At 63.3% G+C, this 25,344-nt stretch overlaps 1 protein-coding gene across 5 annotated transcripts in view; it reads left to right on the top strand.

The window, feature by feature from the left end:
* ADGRB1 (adhesion G protein-coupled receptor B1) overlaps positions 1-25,344 on the top strand; it is a 78,126-nt gene that overhangs the window by 31,619 nt on the left and 21,163 nt on the right. For 4 of the 5 annotated variants that reach the window (XM_060419944.1, XM_060419943.1, XM_027972819.3 and 1 more), the window contains exons 15-19: positions 406-481; positions 1,000-1,102; positions 1,889-1,932; positions 18,813-18,954; positions 24,718-24,821. In XM_060419944.1, coding sequence (XP_060275927.1) covers positions 406-481; positions 1,000-1,102; positions 1,889-1,932; positions 18,813-18,954; positions 24,718-24,821 — 469 coding nt within the window. Of the gene's footprint in view, positions 1-405; positions 482-999; positions 1,103-1,888; positions 1,933-18,812; positions 18,955-19,469; positions 19,484-24,717; positions 24,822-25,344 lie in introns of those variants that run through there. The other variant, XM_060419945.1, reaches the window with a different exon arrangement.

The following is a 25,344-nucleotide window of genomic DNA, read 5'->3' as shown; positions in this document are numbered from 1 at the left end:
GCACTCCAGAAGTTCTGACATGCTGCGTCAAGGGCTAGGGTGGTGTCCGTTTCTTCTACACAGTCTCAGTGTTCCTGAGATTGCCCCCTCTTCCAGGAAGCCCTCTTTGCTCTCGCTATGTTGGGAGGCCCCAGGCAATCTTGGCTGAATGGACCCCCTCGTCACAGGGAGGGAGAGGGTCTTGCCTGTTGTCACAGCAGGCGATTCCAGTTCCCAGGAAGAGAAACTGTGCCCTGCCTGCTCCTGGCTTTCAGGGGCCATTCAGGGGGACCGAGGAGGCACCCCAGCTCCAGGGCAGTTGCTGTGTCCATGGTGGGGTGGCGGGGGGGACACGCACTCCTCTTGCCCAGCAGGGTCTTGGCCTGGGGGTGGTGGGAAGAGGAAGACCACTGTGCTCTCTTCCAGAGGCTGATGACTCGTCTGTGTTCGTGGTGGGCACTGTGCTTTACCGAAACCTGGGCAGCTTCCTGGCCCTGCAGAGGTGGGCATCACGGGCACAGATCGGGGCTGGGGAGGCTGGGTCTGGTGGAGGTGGGGGCTGGGGAGGCCGGGTCTAAGGGTGGAAGGCCTGGGGAGGCTGAGTCTAAGGGTGGGGGCCTAGGGAGCCCGGTCCTGGGGGGTGGGGGCCTAGGGAGGCTGGGTCTGGGGGATGGGGCCCTAAGGAGGCCGGGCCTGGCGGGTTGGGGCCTGGGGAGGCTGGGTCTAGGGGTGGGGCCCTGGGGAGGCTGGATCTAGGGGGTGGAAGGCTGGGGAGGCCAGGCCTGGGGGAGGTGGGAGTCTGGGGAGGCCGGGTCTAGGGGTGGGGGCCTAGAGAGGCCAGGTCTGGTGGGTGGGGACCCGGGGAGGCCGGGTCTGGTGGGTGGGGGCCCGGGGAGGCCGGGTCTGGGGGGTGGGGGCCTGGGGTGGCCGGGTCTGGGGGTGGAGAACCAGGGAGGCCAACCCTAGGGGAGGTGGGGTGAGGGGCTCCTGACCCAGCATGGCCTGCCGGCTGTCCCCCAGGAACACGACTGTCCTGAACTCCAAGGTCATCTCGGTGACGGTGAAGCCCCCGCCTCGCTCCCTGCTCACACCCTTGGAGATCGAGTTCGCCCACATGTACAACGTGAGTGCCCTTCATGTGCACGTCCGCATGCATGGACCCCTCCACCTGTGCCCGTGTGTGCCCACGTCCCGGCCTCTGGCCGGCCTTGAGCTCCTTTACCCCTGAGCAGCGGCGGGGGACAGTGGCTGGCAGAGCTTCGGGGACTTGCCCAGGGTCACAGGCAGGGACTGAAGGAGCCAAATGCAGCCTAACCTGGGTCTGAGGCCGCTGCTCCCGGGCCCTTCTGGCCCAGCCGCTCCTTGGAGAGGATGGAGCCATCCTCTGCCATGTCCCCCCCACAGGCCCACCACGCCCTCCTCCCCGGGCTCTCCGTTGAGCCTGAGATGCCCTCGACCACCAAGAGCCTGCCCACACCCACCCCGCTCCCCAGCCAGGATGGACAGTGTCGTCTGGCGCGGGGCTGTGCCCAGCCTCTCTGTGCCTGGCACCTCCCTCATCAGGTGGGAGCCCGTCTGTAATCACCCTGCAGCCTGTGGGGCAGGGGTGCTTGCCGAGCCCTGTCTGTGCCCCCTGACCCTCCCAGTGGCTATTTCGTATTAAGCAGAAGCGGCTGCTGCTGCCCAGCCCCTCCCAGAGAGGGGACAGAAGCTGCCTGAGGCCATGCAGAGGGCTGGGGGCTGAGCCGGCCCCTTCTCCGCTCTGGGCCTCAGTTTCTCCTCCTCAGACCCTGTCTCTGGGGAGCAGCGGAGGCAGGGCGCCAGGCAGGGCAGCAGGACCCTGCGTGGACACCGCCTTGGGTGGGGCTTGAGGGTGGACAGGTGGCCTGACTTCCACCATCTCTTCCAGGGCACCACCAACCAGACCTGCATCCTGTGGGACGAGACGGACCCGTAAGTGTCTCAGCCGTGCAGCCTCCGGGGCGGGCTCGGCGGCCAGGAGGGAGGGGCCTGGGTCCCAGGTTCAGGGCTGCCTGCTGACCATCCCCTGCCCTGCCCTGTCGGGCACAGTGTCTCCCTGCCTAGTCCAGCACTGATGGCGCAGGGGGCCCACCCAGCCAGTTTCCCACCCCTCCTAGGGAGGTCCATGGTTTCAGGTCCAGAGGGCTGCAGCGGTCCCCCAGGCCAGGTGAGGGAAAGGGGCGTGGCCACAGAGCAGGGCAGCTGCGTGAGACCCAGGGTGACTGATGGGACGCAGAGACGGGGACTCCTGGGGTCTCGGACCCAGCACCCTACCCGGCATGTGACACCCGCCTGTATCAGGCCCTGTCGCCCTGCTGTTATGAGTGGGGGTGGGGCACTGGGCTGGACTGGCCAGGCTGTGATTCAGGGTCACGGCACCTGCATGGGCGCCCAGAGCAGGGTTCCTCCCAGACACAGGGAGACAAAGCGAAAGGTAGGTGGGGGCTCATGTAGTCACAGGAAAGAGTCTGTGCAAAGGCCCCAAAGTGGCGACAGCCCTCAGAGGCAAGGGGGGTCAGAGTTTCGGGCAACTGGGCAGGAGAGAGCTTGGCGGCTGGAACCTGATGGACCAGGTGGGCCTGGTGGGGGCTCGGCCTTCCCCCGGGGCTTTGGTATCCACTGGGGAGGGGGTGGTCAGAGAGCGGCATGTCACTGTCGCCACCTGCCTCCCTCAGCCCCGGCACTGCCAGTCCCCAGGCAGCCCCAGGGCCATGAGGTACGTCCCTCATGCCATGGGCAGTGCGATGATGGAGGTGTGTCCTGTGAGGGCAGGGGAGGCTCCCAGAGTGGCCTACACATGAGGAGGACACGTTCTCCTGGCAGAGGATGGAGGGGGGTCTTGGGCAGAAATAGTTTGAGCAAAAGTGTGGAGGTTGGAAGGTACAGGAGGAATGTGAGGCATGGCCAGTAAGAGTGGGCAGCCATAGGGGCAGGGGTGTGGGGTGGGAGGGAGGCTGCAAGGGGCAGTTTGTAGGAGTTGTGGACCCGTGGAAGTTGTTGGGTAAGGGTGTGATTACCATGCATCCATCAAAATCTTCCACCCACCTGTCCTATCCATCCATCTATCTGTCCATCCATCCTCTCATCCATCCATCCATCCATCCTCCCATCCATCCATCCATCCTCCCATCCATCCATCTTCCCATCCATCCATCCATCCTCCCATCCTCCCATCCATCCATCCATCCATCCTCCCATCCATCCATCCTCCCATCCATCCTCCCATCCATCCATCCATCCATCCTCCCATCCATCCATCCTCCCATCCATCCATCCTCCCATCCATCCATCCATCCTCCCATCCATCCATCCTCCCATCCATCCATCCATCCATCCTCCCATCCATCCATCCATCCTCCCATCCATCCATCCTCCCATCCATCCATCCATCCATCCATCCATCCATCCATCCATCCTCCCATCCATCCATCCATCCATCCTCCCATCCATCCATCCATCCATCCATCCTCCCATCCATCCATCCATCCTCCCATCCATCCATCCTCCCATCCATCCATCCTCCCATCCATCCATCCATCCTCCCATCCATCCATCCTCCCATCCATCCATCCTCCCTTCCATCCATCCATCCATCCTCCCATCCATCCATCCATCCATCCTCCCATCCATCCATCCTCCCATCCATCCATCCATCCATCCTCCCATCCATCCATCCATCCTCCCATCCATCCATCCTCCCATCCATCCATCCATCCTCCCATCCATCCATCCATCCTCCCATCCATCCATCCATCCTCCCATCCATCCATCCTCCCATCCATCCATCCTCCCATCCATCCATCCATCCATCCTCCCATCCATCCATCCTCCCATCCATCCATCCATCCTCCCATCCATCCATCCATCCATCCATCCTCCCATCCATCCATCCATCCATCCTCCCATCCATCCATCCTCCCATCCATCCATCCATCCTCCCATCCATCCATCCATCCTCCCATCCATCCATCCTCCCATCCATCCATCCATCCTCCCATCCATCCATCCACCCTCCCATCCATCCATCCTCCCATCCGTCCATCCACCCATCCGTCCATCCACCCACCCGTCCATCTATCCTCCACCCATCCATCCATCCTCCCATCCATCCATCCATCCTCCCATCCATCCATCCTCCCATCCATCCATCCATCCTCCCATCCATCCATCCTCCCATCCATCCATCCATCCTCCCATCCATCCATCCTCCCATCCATCCATCCATCCTCCCATCCATCCATCCTCCCATCCATCCATCCACCCATCTGTCCATCCACCCACCCATCCATCTATCCTCCACCCATCCATCCATCCTCCCATCCACTCTTCCACCCACCCCATCCATCCATCTATCTGTCCATCCATCCTCCCACCCTCCCGCCTGTCCCTCTTCAGTGATTCCTAACCATTGACAGCATACTCTACGAGGTGCTGGTGCTCAGCCTCCTGTCCCCTATGAGGAAGGACGGGAAAGTAGGAGCATCCAGATCCCTGTGAAACTGTCCAGTCATGCCGCGTGCCAAGAAGTGGAAGCAGTGGATCTGGTGGCGGGGGGGTGAGGAGCCCGAGAGCAGGTTCACAGAAGCCTCTCTGGGGTGGTGTTTGAGAGACGCCTGCTCAGCACTGCACGTGGGTGTATGGGGACAAGCATTTTGGCAGAAGGAACAAACAGTGCAAAGGCCCCGCGGTGAGAGAGTGAAGGCCCGTGTGTGGACTTCACTGCCCTTGCCTGCTCTGGGGTGTGAGGACAGTGTCCAGGAAGCACTGGGATGGACCCCGTGACCCCAGGAAACCAGCCCTCTGGCTTTGTGCCGGAGACTGTTTTTCTCTGAGTTTGGCGAGCGGCATAAACTTTGCACCAAATGGACTGACAGAAAAGGGTGAAAAAAGAAAAGGCAAGAACGAGGGCTCGCGTCCTCCCAAGGCTGGCCCCTGTGGCCATCATGTGGCTGCCATCCACTCCATCTGGCCCCTGATGTCAGCACAAGCCCCTCCCCACAGTCCAGAAACCCTCCCACTGGGCTGTTCAAAGGTGGCCCGGAGCCCCTGGGGTGCCTGGTTCACCCAGCAGCCCTGCCCTTGAATAGCTCTGCTCACATTTATGTTGTTTCGTTGGCATCAAATCCCTGGACAACTTCAAGGCCTCAGTAGTAAATTGCTTTCCAGAAAGGTGGACCCATCCTTCCCCTTGGTCCTCTGGGGGCAGCAGGTTGTGAGAGGTCTGGCCAGCCCAGTGAGTGTTGGGTTCACTGTCCCCAGGGTATGGTCGGGGCAGATCCCGCCCCCTGGGAGTGTCCCTGGGGCCGGAGTCTGCCTGCTTGCATGTGGGAACAGAGTGGGGATGGGCGGCGGACAGTGGCCAGGCCCGTGGGACGCTCACGTCTGGCTGTGGCCTCCACTAGCCCCTCCTCTCTCAGGTGTGGGGGCCTGCCCACACCCCAGGCTTCCCTTGCCCTCTCCCAGTACCCCCGGACAGGTGGGACTGTTAAGGCCTCTGTGCCTGGGCCCAGGGCCCTGTGGACAGGGGAAAGGTGCCAGCAGCTGGCCCGCATTGGAGGTGCCCCAGAACACATGCGCCCACCAGCGCCCTGCTCAGTCCCGGGGTGGCCCTGGGAGCCCTGCCTGTTACTTCTGGAGAAGCCGAGGCTCTGCAAGGTTGGTGCTTCAGCTCAGGGTAGGGACCGAAGCTTTTGCCCCAGAGCTGGACAGCCTGGGGCCCAGAAGTGACGGGGTGGAGGCACGGGGCAGGAGGGAGGCAGCTGGCTCTCCCCGCCCATGCTTTGTGCTGGAAGCACCTCCCTTCGTGGCCAGGTGAGGCCATCTCTCACATAAAAGGGCTTCAAAGAGCCAACGGTTTCCCAGGTGACCCGAAGTGGGGACCAGGGCCAGGGCCCCAGGTTGCTTCCACTGGTGTGCCCAGGGGTTAGGTCTGTGCTGGTGTGGGCCTGTGTTTGTATATGTTTGGATGAGAAAGGGTCTCATGTCTGCAGAATTGTATGTATGTGGGTGGGGGGGAGGGGTCGGTGGGAATTGAGAGCCACTACTCTTGCCTGGAAAACCCCATGGATGGAGGAGCCTGGTAGGCTGCAGTCCACGGGGTCATGAAATGTCGGACATGACTAACCGACTTCACTTTCACTTTTCACTTTCATGCATTGGAGAAGGAAATGGCAACCCACTCCAGTGTTCTTGCCTGGAGAATCCCAGGGACGGCGGAGCCTGGTGGGCTGCCGTCTATGGGGTCGCACAGAGTCGGACACGACTGAAGCGACAGCAGCAGCAGCAGCAGCAGCAGCAGCAGCAGCAGCAGCGACCTTTAGCTGAGAAGCAGTGAGCTTCTGACCCACGACTGAGTCTTGGCCCTGGTCACCTCAGGAGCCTAGATCCCAAACCAGACTGAGCCCGGCCCTGGCACACTCTGACCCCTGGCCCTGGGCACACACTGAGCCTGACGCAGCGTCTCGCCCGGCGTCACTGGCGCGTGCTCGCGTGCAGCGTGCAACTGTGCACGTGCCGTGTGTGTGGAGGGCCGCCTCCTCTTGCAGACACATGCACCCGTCAAGCATGTGACACACTCTTCTCGGAAAGTCTGACTCAGGCTTTCCACCCACAGTGCAGACCCTCCACCTGCCTCGCCCCCAGTCGCACACGCACTCTTGCACACACAGGCTCAGCGTCTACACTTGGGACGACTGCTCACAGCGAGGCTCAAGGCCGCCCCCCCACGCCCCCACACCCTTATGCCAGCCTGGCCAGTGGCAGTGAGGGCCTAGGGGGTAGGGCTGCTAGGGAGGGAAAGGGAGTCTTTTCAGAACTCTCAGATGTTTAGATGGCGGGGGAGGGGAGTCCGGAAGGATGGACCAGTGGGGGCGGGGTTGACGAAGGCCAAAAGCACCGCCCGGAGTTCATGTCTGTGGTTCTGAAAGGACAGCTCCCTGTGTCTTTCTAAGAAGCTGCAAATGTTTTGCAGTTTCCTTTTTAAAAATAAACAACTGAGAGTTACGCAGAGCAGAGAAGTCAGAGCGGGCAGGCCCTCAGAAGTCACCTGCTCTGGCTGCACTTGAAGATGGTGTGGCTGAGCCCCAGCGTGGGGACGTTAGGACAGGACAGGCCTGGGTGCTGCGCCCTCATTTTGGAAGGTGCTGTGCCCGATAGGGTTTCATGCCCACCATGTCTTGTGCTCCTAGGTCCACACTCAAGTCAGCTGTAAAGGCTCTGAGAAGTCCTGCAGCAGGCTGCTGTTGAGTCAGGTTAGGGGTTTCCCTAAGTAGGGCACCCCTACACTATGGAACTTGAGCTGGGAGAGCAGACGCTGGGACAGGCTAGTGGAGGGCAGGGTGATCCCCCAGCTCCCCCAGTCTGTAGGGTTTTCTCCAAAGCCTGACCGCCCACCAGGCACCTTCCAGCATTCACTCACACAGCTTTCTCAGTCGGGCTGAGGACCGGGCCCAGAGTTCTGTTCGACAAGCCTTGGGTGCCCTGTGGGTGTGCCAGTCTGGGCTTTCTCCCCACCCCCTGCAGATGCAGCTATCCTGGGGGACGCTCAGGACCCAGGCCCAGGCCCCTCCCTGGGGTCCTTGCCCAAGTGCGTGTCCTGGTCCCTTTAAGAGCCTTGCCCCTCCCCCCCCCCAAGTCCTTGGTTTCCTTGGAGAGGGCGGTGAGGGGGCAGGCCGAGGGGGGCAAGCGGAAGGGAGACTTGGCAGGGTCCCCAGGTCGCTGTCAGCGGCCGGTTCCCAGCCCAATTTCTCCCACGCCGTCTGGTTCCTGATGGGGGCAGAGAAGGCGGGCGAGGGGGGCAGGTGGAGAAGGGGGAGACAGCTGGACACAGAGGCCTTTTGGTGGCTCTTCATGAGCGTGGGTGGGAGGTGGGGTCGTGCACTGCGCCCCTACCTGGGGGGGAGCTAGGGCTGGGGGAGGGGTGCAGGGCAGCTCTCAGCGGCAAGACCACCCACCCCCAGCCCCTGCTCTGGACTCAGCCCCAGCCCCTTCCCCAGCGCCCCTCCCTCCTCTGAGCCTCCCCTGGACTGTGTGCTTGCAGAGTGGGGGTCCTGGCAGAGGCTTGCTCTGAGCCTGCCCTCCTCGAGGGGCATCTGAGTCCGGGCCTGCCCGTCTTGGCTGGGTTTGGGACTTGGAGGGGACAGACAGCATGAGGTCATGGCCCAGAGACAGCAGCTGTGCTCAGAACCTGGGGCGGTGAGTGCCCCACCCTGGCAGGCAGCCTGGCTCCCCAGCCACAGTCCTCCGCCCCACGGGCCCCTCGCCACTCCCCTCCTTGGCGCCAGCTGGAACGCCTGGCGCCTTTGTCTCTGGTCCCTGTGCCTCTTCTCCAGCCTCAAAGCCACCTGCTTCTGGAGGCCTCTCTTCCTGTTTTCCTACAGTCCCCCCAGGTCCCCTGCTTCTCAGCTCTGATTCCCATTTGCCAAAATTCTGTGTATCTGCATGTGCCCCCCTATGAGAGTGTGAGCCTCCTGGTCAGAGTGTGAGCCCCCTAATCAGAGTGTGAGCCCCCTAATCAGAGTGTGAGCCCCCTAATCAGAGTGTGAGCCCCCCCATCAGAGTGTGAGCCCCCCATCAGAGTGTGAGCCTCCCCATCAGAGTGTGAGCACCCCCATCAGAGCCTGAGCCCCCAGTCAGAGTGTGAGCCCATCCAGCAGATTGTGAGTCCTTCAGAAGAGTGTGAGCCCCCTAATCAGAGTGTAAGCCCCCACCAGAGTGTGAGCTCCCCAGTCAGAGTGAGCCCCTAGCACAGTGTGACCCCTCTAGCAGAGTGTGAGCCTCCCAATCAGAGTGAGCCCCTAGCAGAGTGTGAGCCCCTCCAGCAGAGTGTGAGCCCCCCAGCAGAGTGTGAGCCCCCCAGCAGAGTGTGAAATTCCCTAGCAGAGTGTGCAATGCCCCAGCAGAGTGTGAGCCCCCATCAGAATGTAAGCCCCTCAGCAGAATGTGAGCGCCCCCCATCAGAGTGTGAGTCCTGCCATCAGAGTGTGAGCCCCCAGCAGAGTGTGAGCCCCTCCAGCAAAGTGTGAGCCACCCAGCAGGATGTGAGCTCCCCTACCAGAGTGTGAGCCCCCAGCAGAGTGTGAAACCCCCAGCAGAGTGTGAACTTCCATCAGTGTGATCCCCCCAGCAGGATGTGACTTCCCTTAGCAGAGTGTGATCCCCCAGCAGAGTGTGAGCCCTCTCCTCATTAAGGGCCTGGGTCTCCCCACCTGGTGTCCCCCACCTGCTTGCTTTCACTTCCCGCTGGAAGGAACACTGGGGCGGGGGTGGGGCCCTGCCAGGAGAGGGAGCGTCACAGACACGTGGACATGTGTTCGAGTGCTCAAGGGGGGTGGGCGCTTTCCTGGGTGGAGTCAGGGCCTGCGGGTCTACTATGTCAAGTCTAGCTGTTCCCTTCCTGTGCCCACTTCTGTGGCCCTGTGAGTGTGGGTGCCCAAGTCGATGGTGGTCGTGGAGGAGGGGTCGGGACTGGCTCATCAAGGGAGGCACAGTGTGGCTGCCCTGAGCTCCTGGGACCTGCTGGATGCAGGTGGGGACAGCGCTGGATGGCTCGGTTCGGGAGGATGTTGGTGCTCGCGAAGCCGCCAGAGGTGGGGAGGGGCAGGTGGACCAACCACATGTTCTGTCCCTGGTCAAGTGGCCTGGGGTCAGGGGAGCTGGGAGGGGCCTCTCGAACCTTCCCCCAACCCTGCCTCCTGCACCCGCACTGATCTGGGGAGGAGGGGACAAGGAAGAGCCCGGAGTTGCTCTCAGGGAGGAGGGGGCATCAGGGAGGTCAGTGCTGGGCCCTGAGCGCATAGGGCAGTGCCCGCAAGTGGGGAGGGCGCTCACTTCCCTCCTCCACTGAGATCTGGGGGCTCCAAGAGGGGCTGCCTGGGGCGACGGAGACAGCTGCCAGGGGCCGGGGGACTGGGGGTCCGTGTACTGGGATGGGCCTGGAGGGTGCGAGGTGACCCTCCTCCCTCGCGCCGCTTGCTTCCCCGCACTTGAGATGTGCAGTTGCTAGTTTCCTGAAGCAGGAAAGTCTTAATCGAAACCCCAGCTCCCCAGGCTGCCCGGTAGCTTGCTGGTGGTATTGGCAGGGGCTGATGTCCTCTTCTCTGCAGAGAACCAACTCAGGATGCAGATGGCAAGAGGTGCAGGAGACAGGAAAGCTTCCACGTTAGCAGGGAGCGGGGAGTGCCCACGGTGACCATTACCCTTTCCTGGCCCAGAAATGACCTTGGTGGAATGACCTTGAGGTTCACTTTGGAGGGTGGGGTGTGGTCAGTGGTGTGGAGGATCAGATGGTGCTGAGGGTGAGGTTGCTTGGGTTCAGCTCATCGCGATTGACTGGCATGGTGGGTGGTGAGGCCTCCTGCAAGACGGTTTCTGCCTACACAGGGCCCTGGATGTGGCGGGTTGAGTGTCGGTGACGGGGGTTCCCAGCCTGTGTCAGTCCACAGACACAGTGCTGGCCCAGAGGTGATGGCAGTCGTGGTGACTCTGCTGACAGCGGAGGTGGTGCTGGTGAGCTCGGTGATCAGGTGACTGTGGTGAGAGCAACAGCTTTGGCAGCAACGCGTCATTGATGGCAGTGCTGGTGGTGGTGATGCTGGTGCAACGGCGGTGTTGCTGCTGATGGCGTGATGGGCAGCGGTGATGTCCATGCTGGTAGTGAGGTCGTGTTATTATTGCAGCTGCTAGTGGTGGTAACGGTGACGGTGCTGGCAGTGGGGGTGATAGTGATGGTGGTGGTAATGAGGATGCTGCTGATAACAGAACGGTGGTCTTGGTGTCGATGGTGCTGCTGCTGGTGGTGACGGAGTGGAAATGCTAGTGGTGTTGAGGATGGTAGTGGTGGTGGCAACCGTGACGCTTTTAACGACCCAGTTAACCACGATGGTGTGGTCACTCACCTAGAGCCAGACATCTGGAGTGTGAAGTCAAGAGGGCTGTAGGAAGAGTCAGTACGAACAAAGCTAGTGGAGGTGATGGAATTCCTGCTGAGCTATTTCAAATCTTAAAAGAGGATGCTGTGAAAGTGCTGCACTCAATATGCCAGCAAATTCAGAAAACTCAGCAGTGGCCACATGACTAGAAAAGGTCAGTTTTCATTCCAATCCCTAAGAAAGGCAATGCCAAAGAATGCTCAAATTACCCTATACAACTGCACTCATTTCACATGTCAGCAAGATCATGCTCAAAATCCTTCAAGGTAGGTTTCAATAGTACATGGACTGAGAACTTCCAGATATATAAGCTGGATTTAGAAAAGGCAGAGGAACCAGAGATCAAATTGCCAACATATACTGAATCATAGAAAAAGCAAGGGAATTCCAAAAAAATCTGCTTCATTAACTACACTAAAGCCTTTGACTGTGTAGATCACAACAAACTATGGAAAGTTCTTAAAGAGATGGGAATACAGACCACCTTACCTGCCTCCTGAGAAACCTGTATGCAGGTCAAGAAGCGACAGTTAGAACTGGACATGCAGCATGGACTGGTTCAAAATTGGGAAAGGAGTATGTCAAGACTGTATACTGTCACTCTGATTATTTAACTTACATGCAGGATACATCATGAGAAATGCCAGGCTGGATGAATCCCAAGCTGGAATCAAGATTGCTGGGAGATACAGCAACAACCTCAGATATGCAGATGACACCACTTTAATGGTAGAAAATGAGGAGGAACTAAAGAGCCTCTTGATGAAGATGAAAGAGGACAGTGAAAAAGGTGGTTTAAATCCCAACATTCAAAAAACTAAGATCATGGCATCTGGTCCTGTCACTTCATGGCACACAGATGGGGAAACAGTGTCAGATTTCATTTTCTTGGGCTCCAAAATCAGTGCAGACAGTGACTGCAGCCACGAAATTAAAAGACACTTGTTCCTTGGAAGGAAAGCTATGACCAACGTAGACAGCGTATAAAGCAGAGACATCACTTTGCTGACTAAGGTCCACAGCCAAAGTTATGGTTTTTCCTGTAGTCAAGTATGGATGTGAGAGCTGGACCATAAAGAAGGCTGAGTGCCAAAGAACTGATGCTTTCAAACTGTGGTGCTGGAGAAGACTCTTGAGAGTCCCTTGGACTGCAAGGAGATCCAACCAGTCATTCCTAAAGGAAATCAGTCCTGAATATTCATTGGAAGGACTGATGCTGAAGCTCCAATACTTTGGCCACCTAATTTGAAGAGCTGACTCACTGGAAAAGACCCTGATGCTGAGAAAGATTGAAGGCGGGAGGAGAAGGGAACGGCAGAGGATGAGATGGTTGGATGGCATCACTGACTCAATGGACATGGGTTTGAGCAGGCTCCAGGAGATAGTGAAGGTCAGAGAAGCCTGGCGTGCTGCAGTCCATGGGGTCTCAAAGAGTCGGACGCGACTGAACGACGATGCCAGAGGACTTCCTGGCAGGGCTGGGGAGTTCCAGGCCCCAGACTCACCCAGGGCCCTGGTGGCCTTGCCCAGGCGGGTGGGTCAGTCAGTGAAGAACCACCAGGTCCTGAGGATGACCGGTTTCCCAGCCTGGGGTGGGCCTGTGGCCAGGGGCCCCAACTCAGAGGGAGTGGCGCCAGCTGAGAGCCAGGAGATGGCCATCGCAGCTTTGTGGGGAATGTGAGATGCTCCGGAGGCCCCAGTCACTGCCTGATGGATGCTGAGGGAGCCCGAGACTCTGTCAGTGCTGTGAGAACAGCCTGTGAGCAGGGGTGCAGGCTGGACGGGTACACTCTGCCCTGACACGTATCCATCCCCCAGGGTCCCCAGACCCTGAACCAAGAGGAGATGGAACTGACCTGGGCCTGCCCTGGGGGTTCTCAGCAGCCGGGTGGGGTGACGGGGGCTGGGCACAGAGCTTGAGGAGGCCTCCTGGAGACGGCAGTGCCTCAGGGGAGCCCTGAAGGAGGGGGCTGAGTCAGCCAGGGGACAGACGAGTGTGTGATCAGAGGGACGAGCCAAGACCCAGACCTGGAGGCAGGAGAGGCTCCTGTGTTGAGTCGCCGGTGGCTCCTCTGGGCTGGCACATGCAAGCGGGGCTGCCAGGGCTGGGGGTGGGGAGGGCCTGACGGTCACTGTGAGCTCCAGCCGCTGGCTGAGAAAAGAAGCAGAAAAGGAGCGCTGGTGCTTCTGACCCAGAAAAGAAGCAAGAGTGCAGCAGCAGGGTAGGACCTGATGAAGGAGCCAGGTGCAATGCTTAGGAACTCACTGCTTACCCCAGCAGGCTCCCTGGACGAGGCGGCTCAGCAGGAGCCTTGATCTGTGGATCGGTGGTCAATAGGGGGCCAACAGTCAATAGGGGGAGGTGGGAGGTAGGCACTCTGGATGTGTCCCGTACGATCCCGCAGGGGTTTCGCCCGGAAAGGATGGTCTGGGGAGCACAAAGGCCAGGCTGAGGGAGCCCCTGCCTGCAGAGACACCGTGCCCACTCCCTGTTCCCTCACCAGGGTCATCTGTGCCCACTCTGGGTTCCTTCTGCTGCGTGGGAGGACACCTATGAGTCACTCACACTCCAGTGTGAATTAGCCCATCAAACCCCAGGGGACCCCGAGGCACAGTCCCATAATAGCGCCTGCTCTGTGGGCTGGCGGGAGGCATCCTGAGCGCAGTGAAGGCCCTGGCTCCGTGGGTGGGCAGGCCGGGCTCTCCATGGCCGTCTCCGATGTTCCATGAGCACGCGGGGCCCCGGGCTGGGCACGGTGTGCCTGTGGTCCCTGGACATCACAGGGGTGCTGGTGCCCACTTCACAGAGGGGGCTGCAGCTCTGAGTGGCCTGGAGGGAATTTGCCCAGGAGGGGAGCAGACCTTGGCCCCCGGTGCTCCCCCGCTCCCCGCAGGGAGCCAGCCAGGGGTTCCCACAGGCTGAGCCTCTTCCCATCCACCCTGGGCCCCGGGGGAGGTCCCTGGCGGGGCTTCCTGAGCTGGGTGGGGCCCAGCTAACTCCCCAGGCTGCTTTCTCTGAGCCACCCCACCTGGGCACCAGGATAAGGTGCGGCTCCTGCCCGGGTGCTGAGTGAGGTGGCTGCACTGGGTAGGGTTGCGGCGCGCTGCGGTTCACCATCTGAGTGTGGCTGGAGGGGAGTGCTCGGGGAGGGGGGCAGTCCCTGGGGCTGTGGGCCCCTGAGTGAGGAGGGAGCTGGGGGAGGTCTTGAGCAGAGGCCAGCGTGTCCTGGCACATTTCAAATGATGGCGGGGGACAGACAGGTGGCGGAGGGCAGGGCGGAAGCTGGTGGTGAGGGGGCTCCTGCTGGGCGGCGTCCGCAGGGTGGGGAACAGCAGTGACTCTTGTGCACCTGCAAGGCAGGCCAGACGCCCCCAGGTCTGCAGGTGTAAGCCACAGGGGCGGAGGGCCTGGGGGTCACCGCCAGGCAGCAGGGCCTCGCTTGCCCACCCACAGCAAGTCCCGGCCGGGTGCTCCATTCCCACCAGGGTGTGGGCAGTGGGGAGCGCCAGCTGGGCCCCCCTCGCGCCCTCTCAGAGCAGGACTCAAGCGGGAGCATCAGACCATCATATGTGGTGGGAAAACCGGGCAGGGCAAGAGGACCCTCCAGCCGCAGGGAGAGGTCGCAGGTCAGAACGGCCTTGTTGTGAGAGCCGGGGCGTGGGCGCGTGGCTGCGGGTGTGGGGGACAAGCTGGCCAGGCCAGGCCCAGCTGACGGACGTGCAGACCGCAGATAGCCACTGGGGGACACGTTCTCAAGGACCACTTGGGGCGGGCGGGGGTGGGTGGTGGGGAGGCAGGAACGGGAGGCCAGCTGCCCAGGGAGCGAGGTTGGCAGGTGAGGCTGGCATAGGGGTGGGGGGAAGAGGCAGGGTGTATTCAGGACTGACCCCAAGGCGCCGGAGGCTGGGGGTAGCTAGGGGAAACTCAGGTCCCAGCGCAGGGTCAGGACGAATGGCGGAGGCTGTGTGTAGAGGTTGCTGGCTCTGTCTGAAGTAAAGGGAATTGTCCCTTGGGTTTGGTGACACGGGTCTGGCAGGAGCAGGGTGGGAGGAGCCCATGGTGAGGAACTGGTGGCCTACAGGGGGGTGGGCAGTGCTGGACCTTTCCAGCAGATGCGGAGGGCACAGCTCTGTCCTAGGGGCTGTGATCTGATGGGGTAGGTGTGGTTGTGTCCTGGAGGCCCTGGTCTCTAGGGGCAGAGACGGCCTCTCTCTGGGAGCTCTGCTCTGAGGGGCCCAGCGCCCCCTGCACCCTTGCCTCCACTCAGACTGGGAGGGGCCGCGGCTCCAGCTCCTTCTCTGGCTCTGGACCTGGGGGCTGGGGTGGAACAGGTGTCCTTGACCCAGATTCCCCGGGCCTGGGCCCAGGAAGCGGGGCCTGGCTCTGTGACCCAGATATTCCCAAGTTTCTGAAGCTCAGTGAAGAGGCGGCCAGTGGTCTCCGGCACGCGGAGCGGTCGGGGAGAGGGTGCGCAGGGAACGAGCCGCCTGTGTTGCAGAGATGGTAACGGCATCACGGCCACAGGAGGGATTTCTGTCAGAGGTCGTCGGTGTACAAGGATGTGTCCGAGAGGTTTTTTGAAGGTCTGAGTGTGCCTGCACTTTCCCTGGTCAGGGTGGGTGTGCCTGGGATGCTGGCGAGGATCCTCCCGTCAGGAACCTCTGCCCACCCGGCCTGCTCCAGCGGGTCCTCTGCGGTGCCCGGCCCAGCCCAGAGAGTTCAGCGAAGGGCCTGGGGAGGGGCCATGCGCCATCCTTGAGGGCCCCTTTCAGACTGACCTCTCAGAGCCCAGCGGTTCAGATGCTGTAGGCCTTGTCAGGGATATGGGCTGATCAGACAGATAAAAAACTGTAATCTGGGCCCTTCTGTCGTCGTGGTACGTGGCTTCAGGCAATCACCCCACTTCTCTGAGCTGCAATCTCTGTATCTACACAGCTGAGCTGAGGATCACTGTAAAGATTACGTGATAAAATGCACACGAAGCTACTAAGATTGAGGTGGGGCAGGGGCAAGGAACAGGTCCCTGTCTCTGTGTCGTGTGTCAGGAGCCCAGGCACATTCCCCCCGGCCCGCTGGAGCTCGGGGGCCGCCGGTGTGGGGAGGTGCCAGGGAGCCCGCCAGCAGTCCTGTGGAGTCTGGGCAAGCTGAGCAGCTGCCCGCCTCCCGGGCTGCCCGCCCCAGCGGCCGGCGCCCTGGACCAGGGCGGATGCCTCCTCGTGTCTGAGGCTGAGCCCATCGGCAGCAGGCAGTGCCCCTCGCCCGCCCCTCCTGTGGGAGGCTGATAAGCTAATTAGTGCCCATGGCAGGAGCCCTGTGGGGCCAGCCACCAGCCGGGGCTGGCCTTCTCCCAGGAGGTGGCCGGCAGCTGTCAGCCTGGCGCCCAGCAGACCCGCCAGCACTGCCTGGGAACCCGCCAGGCTGCTGGCCCCAGCCAGCCCAGCTCCCCTCGCCCCAGGCCTGGGGTGCTGTCCTCTCCCGACCCTCCCAACAGCCTTCAGCGGGCGGAAGAGCTGGGGTCGGGGTCCCCCCTCCACTCAGACAAGGGCCAAGACAGCGTCCATGCCTGGGCGGTGGAGATTAGAGCTGAGATTTGAACCCGGGACGGCCCGGCTGGCCAGACTCCGGCTCTTAGGAGCAGGCACGTAGCCGACGTTGTGGACAAGTGTGAGAGACAGAGGTGGTATCTCCCGGCTGGAACGGCCCCCGAGCACCCAGGGTCTCGGGACTTCTGGCCTCCACTGTTTTGGCCCTTTGGTGTCTGGTCCGGGGCTTGTATGTGCCATCCCAAGTGTGAGGACAGGGTGCTCCAGGGGTGGGAGGGACCAGGGGCAGCTGCGGCTCAGTACTCTGCAGTCCTGTCCTGTGTGATGTTGGGGGATGAGGGAGACAGGGTGTGATGGGCCCGGGGCAGCTGAGGCCTCGATGCCCCCTCACCGAGGGGGCGGGAGGACCAGACTGGGCTCTCAGGAGGCCCACTCTCCAGGACCCCATGCCCCCTTTCCCCATCTTCCATCACCCAGGTCTTCTTTCTGGTCCTGTGGCTATCGAGATCTTCTTTTCCAGAGAAGGAAAGAGAGAAGGGTCTCTAGCGAGGCCTTGATAGGTTTTGATTTCTACTCGGCTCAGCAGATGCTAGCAGGGTTCAGGTGGGCCAAAGCAGGCAGGCTCAGGCAGAGGCCTGGTAGGGAGCCAAAGAGGCAGAAGCTTGCAGGACCCTCCCATGGCTTTCCTTATGGAGGGCCCCTAAGATGGAAGAGCTTTGGATCCCCCAAACTCTGGCCCCCAGGGCTTGGGCCCCAGTGCCCAAGAGAGAGACGTCCCTTCCCCTCCCTGCATTTCAGAGATGAACAGACAGTGTGGGTGGGGAGGCATCTTCTGGGGCCACAGAGCCCTCATGCACCCCTCGGAGCCAAGGCCTGGCCTCTGCCTAGCTGTCACCTTGGGCTGCCTCAGTTCTCCTCCTCTGTGAAATGGGGGCAGGTCCCTCCCCGTGGGGGAAGTGAAGAGAGAAGAGCAGATTCCAGGGCCTCCAGCAGGCCCAGAGCGTGTCCCTCCTCCCCTGGGGCCTGACGCTCAGAAAAGAGATTGTGTAACATCTCAAATTCAGCACAAGCTGCTCTGGGTTCCGGGATGCCTGCGGCCGAGCCCCTCTGCTTTCCTGAGCGTCCATGTGGGTGTTGGGGAGGAGGGCAGCTGTCTGGGTGCCCCGCGTCATCCTCTGGACTGCCCCCTCCCCGCAAACCGCAGCTCAGGCTGGTACCTGACTTCCCAGGTGACGCAGCCATGAGGTAGCCCAGGGTGGTGGCTTGCATCTAGGTGTCGAGCAGAGACCCTCTCCGTGTCCGGGGTGGGGGGTGGAGGTCGTGGCTCCCCTGGAGGGGCGCAGGGTGGAGTCACCCACCCCATACAGAAGGGTTGGGATGGGGGAGGCAGACTGAGGCCTTTGGAAGGCTCCTCGCTATTCCCAACTGCTGGGGCTGGGGCGGAGGGATCTAGGGCCGGCTGTGGGTAGACCCTGGCCACAGAGACCTGGAATTTTCCCCCGGGGCAGACTCGGGATCTGAGTTGTGAGCAGGGGAAGAGGGGCTTTTTCAGCCCTAGGGGCAGGAGTCCCCTCCCAGCTGTGGCTCCTGAACCACCGTTTCGGTCTCGGCTCTTCAGGCAGCCTGGAGCTCCCTAGCCTGCAGGTCCAGAGCTCTGAGGCGGACACTTCATGGGCACCTTCTGCCGGCGTGCCTGGCTGGATGCTGCCGGACAAGTGGGCCGGCCTGGGGATGGGGAACTTGGATCAAGAGCGACTGGTTTGCAGAGTAGCTCAGTCCGGTGCACTGAAGCCCTAGCAAGTGCTGGTTTCAAGGGAACCCGCGCCACCCCAGCGGCAGACAGCAGGAGGGCCTTGGGTCAGACGCCAGGGGGCACGTTCTGGCCAACGCGGCCCGGCCCCGGAGGTGGCTGTGGGGGCGGGGCGGCCCCAAGGTCACCAGCGCGACACGAGGCCCGGGGGCGGGCGGCGCAGGGCGCCCCTCACCCCGCCCGGCCCGCGCGCGCACCGCAGGCCGCCGCGGCCCCCGGCTGGCGCCCCGCTCCACGTGCGCCCACGCGCCCCTCCCTGCCGGGCGCTGGGGCGGGGCGCTCTCCGGGCGCAGGGCCAGGGCTCGGCGCCCCGCCGGCCCCGCCGGCCCGCGCTCCCGCGAGTCGCTCTCCCGTGGCTCGGCGGCGGCGGCGGCGGCGGCGGCCATGGGGCGCGGGGCTCCGGGGGCCGGCGGGGCGCGCGCGGCGGCGGGCGCAGGTGCGGGCGCGGGCCGGGGACGCGGGGCCGGGGCGCGGCCGGCCGCCGCTCACGCCGCCCCTGTCTCCCCTCCCCCCGTGTGTCCCGCCCCCAGACCCTCCTCCCCCGCCCCCCCGCAGCTCGGGCCCTGGTCGTGGCGCGGCTGCCGCACGGTGCCCCTCGACGCCCTCCGGACGCGCTGCCTCTGTGACCGGCTCTCCACCTTCGCCATCTTAGCCCAGCTCAGCGCCGACGCGGTGAGACCCCGGCCGGGAGCTTGGCGGGCGCGCGGGGGCGCGCGGGGGCGCGCGGGGAGGGGGCTTCCGGGGAGGACGGTCGCCGCCGGGGCCGGCGCGGGGAGGGGCGGCTGCACCCCGGTGCCCCCCGTGGCCCGGCCAGAGAGGCTCGGGCCTCTGGAGAGGGCGGGTGGGAGCCGAGTGGGTGGCAGTGTGGAGTTGGGGACTGGCCCTGAAGGAGCGAGGCTGGGGCCCCTGGGAGGGACTGACGGGTGAGTCTTCCGCGCTCTCCTTGGGGGCTTAGGACCCTGGAGGGAGCCGGTGCTCAGGGGAGATGGGCAGCCCCCACCGGGCGCTGGGGATGCAGGAAGGCATGGCCTGGCAGAGCCAGCCTGGTCGATGCTGTCACTTGATGAGGGTCCGTCCCCCAGCGGATGGCAGGGTCCTGGCCTGCCCTGGAGAGGGAGGGGGAGGAGCTGCCACCCTCCCTGGAGGCGTTCCCCACCCACCCAAAATGGACCGTGGTCTTCGGAGGCGCCTTCATCCCCAGGTAGGGGTCCCGGCTGGAGAGGGCGCTGGGCTTGGCCCAGGCCCGCAGCCCTCCCTGGGAAGGCCCCATGGTCTCAGGGGCCTCCTTTTTGTTCCCATGATCCTTGTGGGGGCTGCCAGTTTCTATGGCGACGGCATCTGGGGCCAGCTCGCTGGCTGGGGCCCTGGGTGCTGGGCCCAGCCAACCAGGGCTGGGGGGCGCTCTTGCCCAGGGCCAAGTTTCTCTCACTGGGCCCAGGAAAGCGGGGTACGCAGATGGGGGGTAGGGCCCACTAAGCCCCTGGATAGGGGACAGGGTCTTTGCTTGTTGAGCCCCCAGGCCTGGCGTGGGAGGACAGCAGATGTGGAGGACACGATTTTGGGGTGTTTGGGGTAGCTGGCCCTCATCAGATGGGGATGGCACCGCTCCCTGTCACAGAACCCTAGTTTCCATGTGGAGGATGGCTCCAGGCCTCTCTGAGAGCAGTTTGCCCCCTCCTTTTTCCTCGGGGACGTGGGGAGGGCAGGGGATGTCAGCCAGGAGCACCTAGAGGGTAGGAGCTGGGTGGGACCTTGGAGGTCATTGCCTCTAACTCCTCCATCCACCAATAGGGAAGTCATGGTGGGGGCAGGGCTCGCTCAGGATTTTGAGGCGACGCTGCTGGACCCGGGTCTGTGCTCTCAGCCCAGATCCCGGAGTGCCGTCCCCCTCAAGCTGTCCCTGTGACAGAACTGTAGGTGTTGCTGGTTCTGGGGGCTTGGCCCTGAGGACAGTAGCCAGGGCCTTGCTGGGGGCTTCCCGGAAGAGGTGACTTTCTGCACAGGGAAGCGGCCCACTCTGCTGGGGTTCCCTGGGTCCCCTTTGCAGGTTGAGCAGGTGGAGCAGGGCTGCCTTGGGAGCTGCTCTTCCTTGGGGGGCGGGAGGTGCTGGGGGGCTCTGGAGCAGGGCGCAGTGCCCAGACGCCCTCTCCAAGTCTGAGGTCGGGCCCACAGGAGATCAGTGCTGCTCTAGTCTTGAAACACGGGGCTGTCCCTCGCATGTGGCAACCACAGACTGGCCCTTGGTCCCTCTGAGCCTTGGTTTCCTCTCGTGGAAAACGGAAGTGGCCTCTGCTGCTCAGGGTGACTACGAGGGCTGTGCCTGTTGACAGGGACCTTCCTGGGCCAGGCCTGCAGCAGGGCAGGCCCCCGCATCCTGGAAGGGTGGTCTCCTGCCGAGCCCGGGGCCGCCAGCAGGGAGAGCGTGTTAGGTGAGGGGCAGGTGGGTGGCTGACGCTGGTGGAGCTCAGGGGTGAGCATGAGGCCCAGGGGGCCTTTCTAGGAAGATCTGGCTTGGCTCTGGCACTCCCGAGGGTGAATGGACAGGGCCCTGCGCCAGCGTGCACAGGCGAGCGCATAGCTCTGGTCTGTGAAGGGGTCTTGGCTGTGCCTGGGTCCGGGGGCGGGCAGGGGGAGGGGGACGGGGGGGAAGCAGCCGCAGTCAGAGGGGCTTGCGGTGGCCTGGTCTACATATAGGCGGGGACACCCCGTCCCTATGTCCCAGAAGAGGCAGCTGAATCCCGCTGTATGGGAGCTCTCAGCAGCCACAGAGCCACCCTTCGGCCATGGACCAAGGGCAGGCTGCCGGGCCTCCGTGAGCCTCAGGGCCCTCCTCTGTCAGATGGCAGAGTAGTGGGCTGGGGCACGCCCACTAGGCCTGGGCGTGGCTCAGAGGGCCGTCCCCTTGTGCTCAGCTGCCATCAGAGCCTTCACCACTCTCCTGTCTTTTCCCAGCCAGCTCCGGCCCCAGTGAGGGCGGCCCCAGAAGTGCCGATGGGGAAGGGCTGAGAGCGAGAGGGAGGCTGTTCCAGGCAGCCCACCCCTCTGCGTGCCCAGGGCTGGGCCCTCAAGGGGCACGATGTCTACTGGAGAGACAGCCCAGGCGGAGAGAGGGCCACTCTGGGGGGCTCCGCACCAGCCTCCTTCCTTCCCCGGGTCAGGACATGGGCACGAGACGAGGCGCAGAGCAGGGCCCTGAGGGGTGAGCGGGAGTTCACAGCAGCTCGTAGGGGGAGCAATGGCGGCCCCTGGGAGGCCAAGAAAGGCAGAGATGAGCAGGAGGCAGGGGAGGGGGCTGGGTCAGGAGGGCCTGCCTGACGGAGGTGGGGGCTCTAGCAAGGAGCGTCACGCTGAGGTCAGTGGAGCTGGGCAGTGAGAAAGGGAGGTGAGAGGGTTGGAGTCCTAGAGGGGGTCCCACCGATGTGAAGGTGGAGCGACCCAGCCGGCAGGGGGTGGTGGCAGCGGGCAGCTGGGCCATGGGGGTGGGTGCTGCCTGCCTGCACCCTCAGAGTGGGAGCTGTGCACTGGGCGTGGGGTCCGTCTGAGCCTGTGGAGGCTGCGCTCCTAGGGTGCAGAGCGGTCTTGGGGCTGGAGTCCAGAGCAAGGGGCCCAGAGAGGACGGAAGAGAAGGGGTGCTGTGGTCACACCCCAGGAGCCAGGGAGGGCTTAGATCCTGGAGGGAAGGAAGCGAAGGGAAGTGAGACCCTGATATCCCGCCAACCCCAGCCCTGCCTGCAGCCGGAGTGTCAGGTCCCGGCTCCGTGGCCTGTGCCAGGCTGTGACCGCGGGAAGGTTGAGGAACTGCTCTGAGTCACATCTAAGGGGACAAGGCTGGGTGGGGACCAAACCTGGCGAGGTACTGCCGGGGTCCACACAGCCTGGTGTGTGCTAAACGGTCTGCAGGGCACAGTGGCTGGTGGCATCGCTTCTGGGATGTGCCTGGAACTATGCGGCCAGCCTGACCAGGGTCACGGCTCAGCATGTGACCAGGATCAGGAATCAGTCAGTGTTGGAGTCAGGGTTCGTCTGTGTGGGTGGCCATGAGCCACGTGCAGTGCTGGGGTAGAGCTGGGGTAAGGACAGTGCCTTAGGAAAGAGCTTCAGGGCGCGTAAGGTGTGTGATGGTTCTTCCGGAGAAGACTGGAAGCAGGGAGTTCCCGTGGTAGAAACTGACAGTAACCATGTGAACCAGAAAGGAGTAAAGCCCTGGGTGGGTGGGGTGGGAGGGGCTGGCACCCTGCAGAGACTCAAGGCAAGAGGATGGGCGGACAGATGAGGGACCAATTCAGGGGATTGTCCAGTCCTCACTGTGAGGAACTCGAAAAGTGTTAGTTGCTCAGTCGTGTCCTACTCTTCGCAACCCCATGGACTGTAGTCTGCCAGGTTCCTCTGTCCATGGGATTCCCCAGGCAAGACTGCTGGAGTGGGTTGCCATTCCCTTCTCCAGGGGATCTTCCTGACCCAGGGATGAAACCCAGGTCTCCTGCACTGCAGGCAGATTCTTTGCCATCTGAGCCACTTGGGAGATGATAGCTAAGCTGAGAGAAGAGCTGACCGTATGGAGGGCAGGGAAAGAGCACTAGGGTAGGACCAGCATGTGCAAAGGCCCTGGGGCACGCAGCTTGGCTAGGGAGCCCGTCCCAGCAGGAGGCTGGCCTGCTTCTGCCTGCTCTCCGTGTGGACTGGGGCCCGTCTCACATTTGAGGTCTCTGGTCCAGCCCTCCCAGCACGACCTTGAGGTCCCTGACACCCCTGCCCGCCACTCTGTCACCTGTCCCTTCCCCACACTGTTGAGAGCCTGCAGGGTTAGGGCTGTCAGAAGCAACGGGCGAGCCAGGCAGAGAGGAGGAGGGCGCGTGCGGGCAGGTGGGCAGCCGGCGGGCGTGTGGCTGCCAGGCCTGACGGGGACAGATGGAGGCAGACGGCCGCTGAGGTCGGGGCCTAAGCGGCCTAGGAGTAGGCCTGAGCCACTTGTTTGGCCACCCGTGACTTCTGTGGCTGACCAGGGCCCCAAGGTTGCCCAGCGAGTTCAGGGGTGCTGGCTGGAGCCCAGAGTCCCCCTTCCCCAGGGCCCTCCAGCGCCCCATGTGGAAACGCAGGAGCTGGCCTGGGCCAGCCCCTGGGGACAGCGGATGGCCTGGTTGACCTTGAACGACTTTCTCAATTTTCCAGGAGCCTGCCTGCCCAGGCTCCATTCGTGCAGCCAGTCACATTGACCGCCTGTCTGTGCTGGGCCTGGTGGAGGGGGGCTCCCGGACGTGAGGACAGCAGGCTTGGGGGACAGACAGGTGCCCCCAGCAGTGGCTCAGGGCGGGGATGGCAGCCCTGGTGGGGGGAAGGGCTGTCCGGCCATGGATGGAGGAGGGCGGCCCAGTGGGTGGGCCCAGCTGCGCCCAGTGGGTGGGCCCTGGGGTGCCTGTGCAGCAGCCCCCAGACCGCAGACTCCTGAGGAGGGTGAACGGTCCCATCTGGGGGCAGGAAGGGCCGCTGTGGCTTCAGGAGGCGACCGGGAGGCTCGCTCTGCACGTGCAGGGTCAGCAGAGTGCCAGCCAGGTTAGACTTGGGCCAGGCCATGGAGGGGTCAGCTTTGTGGGGGGTGCCACCAGACTCCCCTTGTCCCCTGGCCCCTCCCCCCAGCTCCAGAACTCACCCCCTCCTTCCTCTAGGGGGGGCGGGTGGGAGGGGCTGCAGGGTCCCCAGTTTGTCTCTGGATTCCAGACGTAGAGGGACCGAGATCTTTCCTCAGCAAGCATCCGTGAGCCTCCCGCTTGGGGGTCACGCTCACAAGGGCTGCACATGGAGGCGTGGGAATGGCCCGGCCAGAGCTCAGGGCTGCCCCGGGCCCCCTTAGGAGGGGACAAGCCGAGACCAGAGGGGCCTGAGGTGTATCTGGGCGGACGGAGTGGCTGGGCCAGGCTTGGAGTCTAGGGGCGGACTCTGGGTGCCCAGCATGGGGGTGGTTTCACATGGAGGTGGCGGGGGCCTTTGGGGGCAGCTGCTGTTTGCAGAGCCCCAGGGTGGGCCAGGGTGGAGGGCTGGGGTCTGTGGCGGGTGTTGAGGGGCCACAGCTCCCTGCCAGAGCCAGGTCCCTGCCCTTGGCTGGCGCTGCAGAGCCACAGGGTCAGGGACAGGTGCCCATGGTGGGTGCTGGGCCTGCTGCCTTGGTGAGCTCACCTGTGACGCGGGGGGACCCTTCCTGAAATGGGGTGGGCCCTGTGGCCGGGCTTGCCACGCGATTATACCAGTGGCGGGCACAGAGACCCGTCCTTGGCCGGAGATGAGACCCCACCCCGGGGACCGCCTCAGGCGCTGCGGGAGAGGGGCCGAGGGCTGCTGGATGCGGGGGCTCCCGGGGGCGCGGGGGGCAGGCTCCCCCGGCGTCCCCCGCAGGTCTGCCCGCCCCTCACTCTGTTCTCTGTCCCCCCACCGGACCCACAGAGCATGGAGAAGGCCGCAGCGCCGTCAGTGACGCTCATCGTGGGCTGCGGCGTGTCGTCCCTGACCCTGCTCATGCTGATCATCATCTACGTCTCCGTGTGGAGGTGACTGCGGGGGGTCCCTGGGAGGGGCGACTGCACCCCATGGGGGGTCCCCGGGAGGGGTGACCGCGGGGGGGGGGTCCCCGGGAGGGGTGACCGCGGGGGGTCCCCGGGAGGGGCGACTGCACTTCATGGGGGGGTCCCCAGGAGGAGCAACTGCACACCATGGGGGGTCCCCGGGAGGAGTGACCGCGGGGGGTGACTGTGGAGGAGTCCCGGGAGGGGTGACTGCACTCCATGGGGGCTGGTCCCCGGGAGGGGTGACTGTGGGGGGGTCCCCAGAAGGGGTGACTGTGGAGGTCCCTGGGAGGGATGACTGCACCCCATGGCGGGTGGTCTCCAGGAGGGGTGACCACAGGGGCAGTCCCCAGAAGGGATGACTGTGCCCCATGGCGGGTGGTCCCCAGGAGGAGTGACTGCACTCCATGGGGGGATCCCCGGGAGGGGTGACTGTGGGGGTCCCCGGGAGGGGTGACTGCACTCCATGGGGGGTATGGGGGGTAGGCGGTCCCCAGGGAGGGGTGAC

Source organism: Ovis aries, chromosome 9, assembly GCF_016772045.2.
Source record: "Ovis aries strain OAR_USU_Benz2616 breed Rambouillet chromosome 9, ARS-UI_Ramb_v3.0, whole genome shotgun sequence".
NCBI classification, from domain to species: Eukaryota; Metazoa; Chordata; class Mammalia; order Artiodactyla; family Bovidae; genus Ovis; species Ovis aries.
The sequence above is the reverse complement of the archived record's forward strand: the minus strand, read 5'-3'. Positions and strand labels throughout refer to the sequence as shown.